The 1,415-nt window shown below is 56.0% G+C and overlaps 1 protein-coding gene across 1 annotated transcript; it reads right to left on the minus strand.

The window, feature by feature from the left end:
• Positions 1 to 483: 483 nt before the first annotated feature.
• Positions 484 to 897, minus strand: LOC117856210 (uncharacterized). Its single transcript, XM_034738624.1, has one exon. It carries the CDS (start codon positions 895 to 897, stop codon positions 484 to 486), a length of 414 nt encoding a protein of 137 aa, XP_034594515.1.
• Positions 898 to 1,415: the final 518 nt, after the last annotated feature.

Consider the following 1,415-nt stretch of genomic DNA (forward strand, 5'->3'; position numbering starts at 1 on the left):
AGCAGTACGATCCATATAGGTTTGATGAAGGAGGTCGTGACTTGTTCAGACTCTTTCATCACGATCTGGTGATAGCCCGAGTAGGCATCCGGAAAGGAGAAGATTTCGCATCCTTAGGTGGAGTCAACTATCTAATCTATGTGCGGTAAAGGAAAATGATCCTTAGGACACGCCTTGTTAAGGCCAGTATAGTCAACACACATTCTCCATTTCCTATTTTTCTTTTTTACAGGAACTGGGTTAGCGAGCTAGTCGGAGTGGTACACCTCCTTGATAAAACTGACCGCAAGGACTTTAGCGATTTCCTCACCTATGGCTCTACACCTCTCATTGTCCAAGCGGCGCAGGCATTGCTTGACGAGCTTCCAGCCTGGGCAATGCGTAGCGTGTGCTCGGGAACCTTCCTTGCTATCCCCAGCATGTCACAGGCTTCCATGCGAAGATGTCCCAGTTGGCGCACAAGAAGTCAACGAGCTCACTTTCCTATTTGGCCGTGAGCTTGGTCCCGACCCGCACCGTCTTGGTCGGGTCGCTGGGGTCGATCTCCACCGCCCTGGTTTCCTCGGTCGGGCTGAAGGCGCTCGCGGCGATCGGCTCGTTGTAGTCGGGCATTGCCAGCTCCGCCTCCTTCCTTAGCTTCGGGAGCTCGGCGGAGTTGGTGAGGCCAGTGGCGAGCTCAAAGTTCTCGCGATCGCACGCATAGGCGTGCGAGAAGGTGCTTCCCACCATAATGGTGTCGTGCGGTCCTGACACCTTCAACTTGAGGTAGGTGTCGTTGGGGACCGCCATGAACTTGGCGTAGCATGGACGCCCCAGGATGGCGTGGTAGCACCCAGGGAAATCCACCACCTCGAAGGTTAGGACCTCCATGCAGAAGTTGGCGCGGTCGCCAAACATGACGGACAGGTTGATCTGCCCAAGCGGGTACGCCTGCTTCCTCGGGATCACGCCGTGGAAGGGCGCGCTCACCGGTCAGAGCTCAACCCGGGGAATGCGCATAGTATCCAGGGTCTCCACATACAGGATGTTAAGGCCGCTGCCCCCATCCATGAGCACATTAGTAAGGTGCTTCCTGTTGACGATGGGGTCGACGACGAGCGGGTACCGACCTGGTTCGGGGATGCAAGGGGGTGGTCCTTCTGGTCGAATTTGATTGGATGGTTTGACCAGCGTAAGAAAGTAGGGATAGCTAAATCGACGGTACATACCTCTCGGTAATGCACCTTGCGCTGCCGCTTGGAGTGGTCGGCGTCGGATCCCCCGAATATCATGAGGCAGGTTTCGGGTTCGGGAAGCCGTCCTCATCCTTGCGCACCGCAACTTCCTTGTCGGCTGTGTCCTCCTTGTCCTTGCGCTCCTTTGGCTTGCCGGCTTGCCGCAGAAGCCTTTGAGGAGTTTGCAGTCCTTTTAGAGGT

Source organism: Setaria viridis, chromosome 5 (assembly GCF_005286985.2).
Source record: "Setaria viridis chromosome 5, Setaria_viridis_v4.0, whole genome shotgun sequence".
Classification (NCBI taxonomy): Eukaryota; Viridiplantae; Streptophyta; class Magnoliopsida; order Poales; family Poaceae; genus Setaria; species Setaria viridis.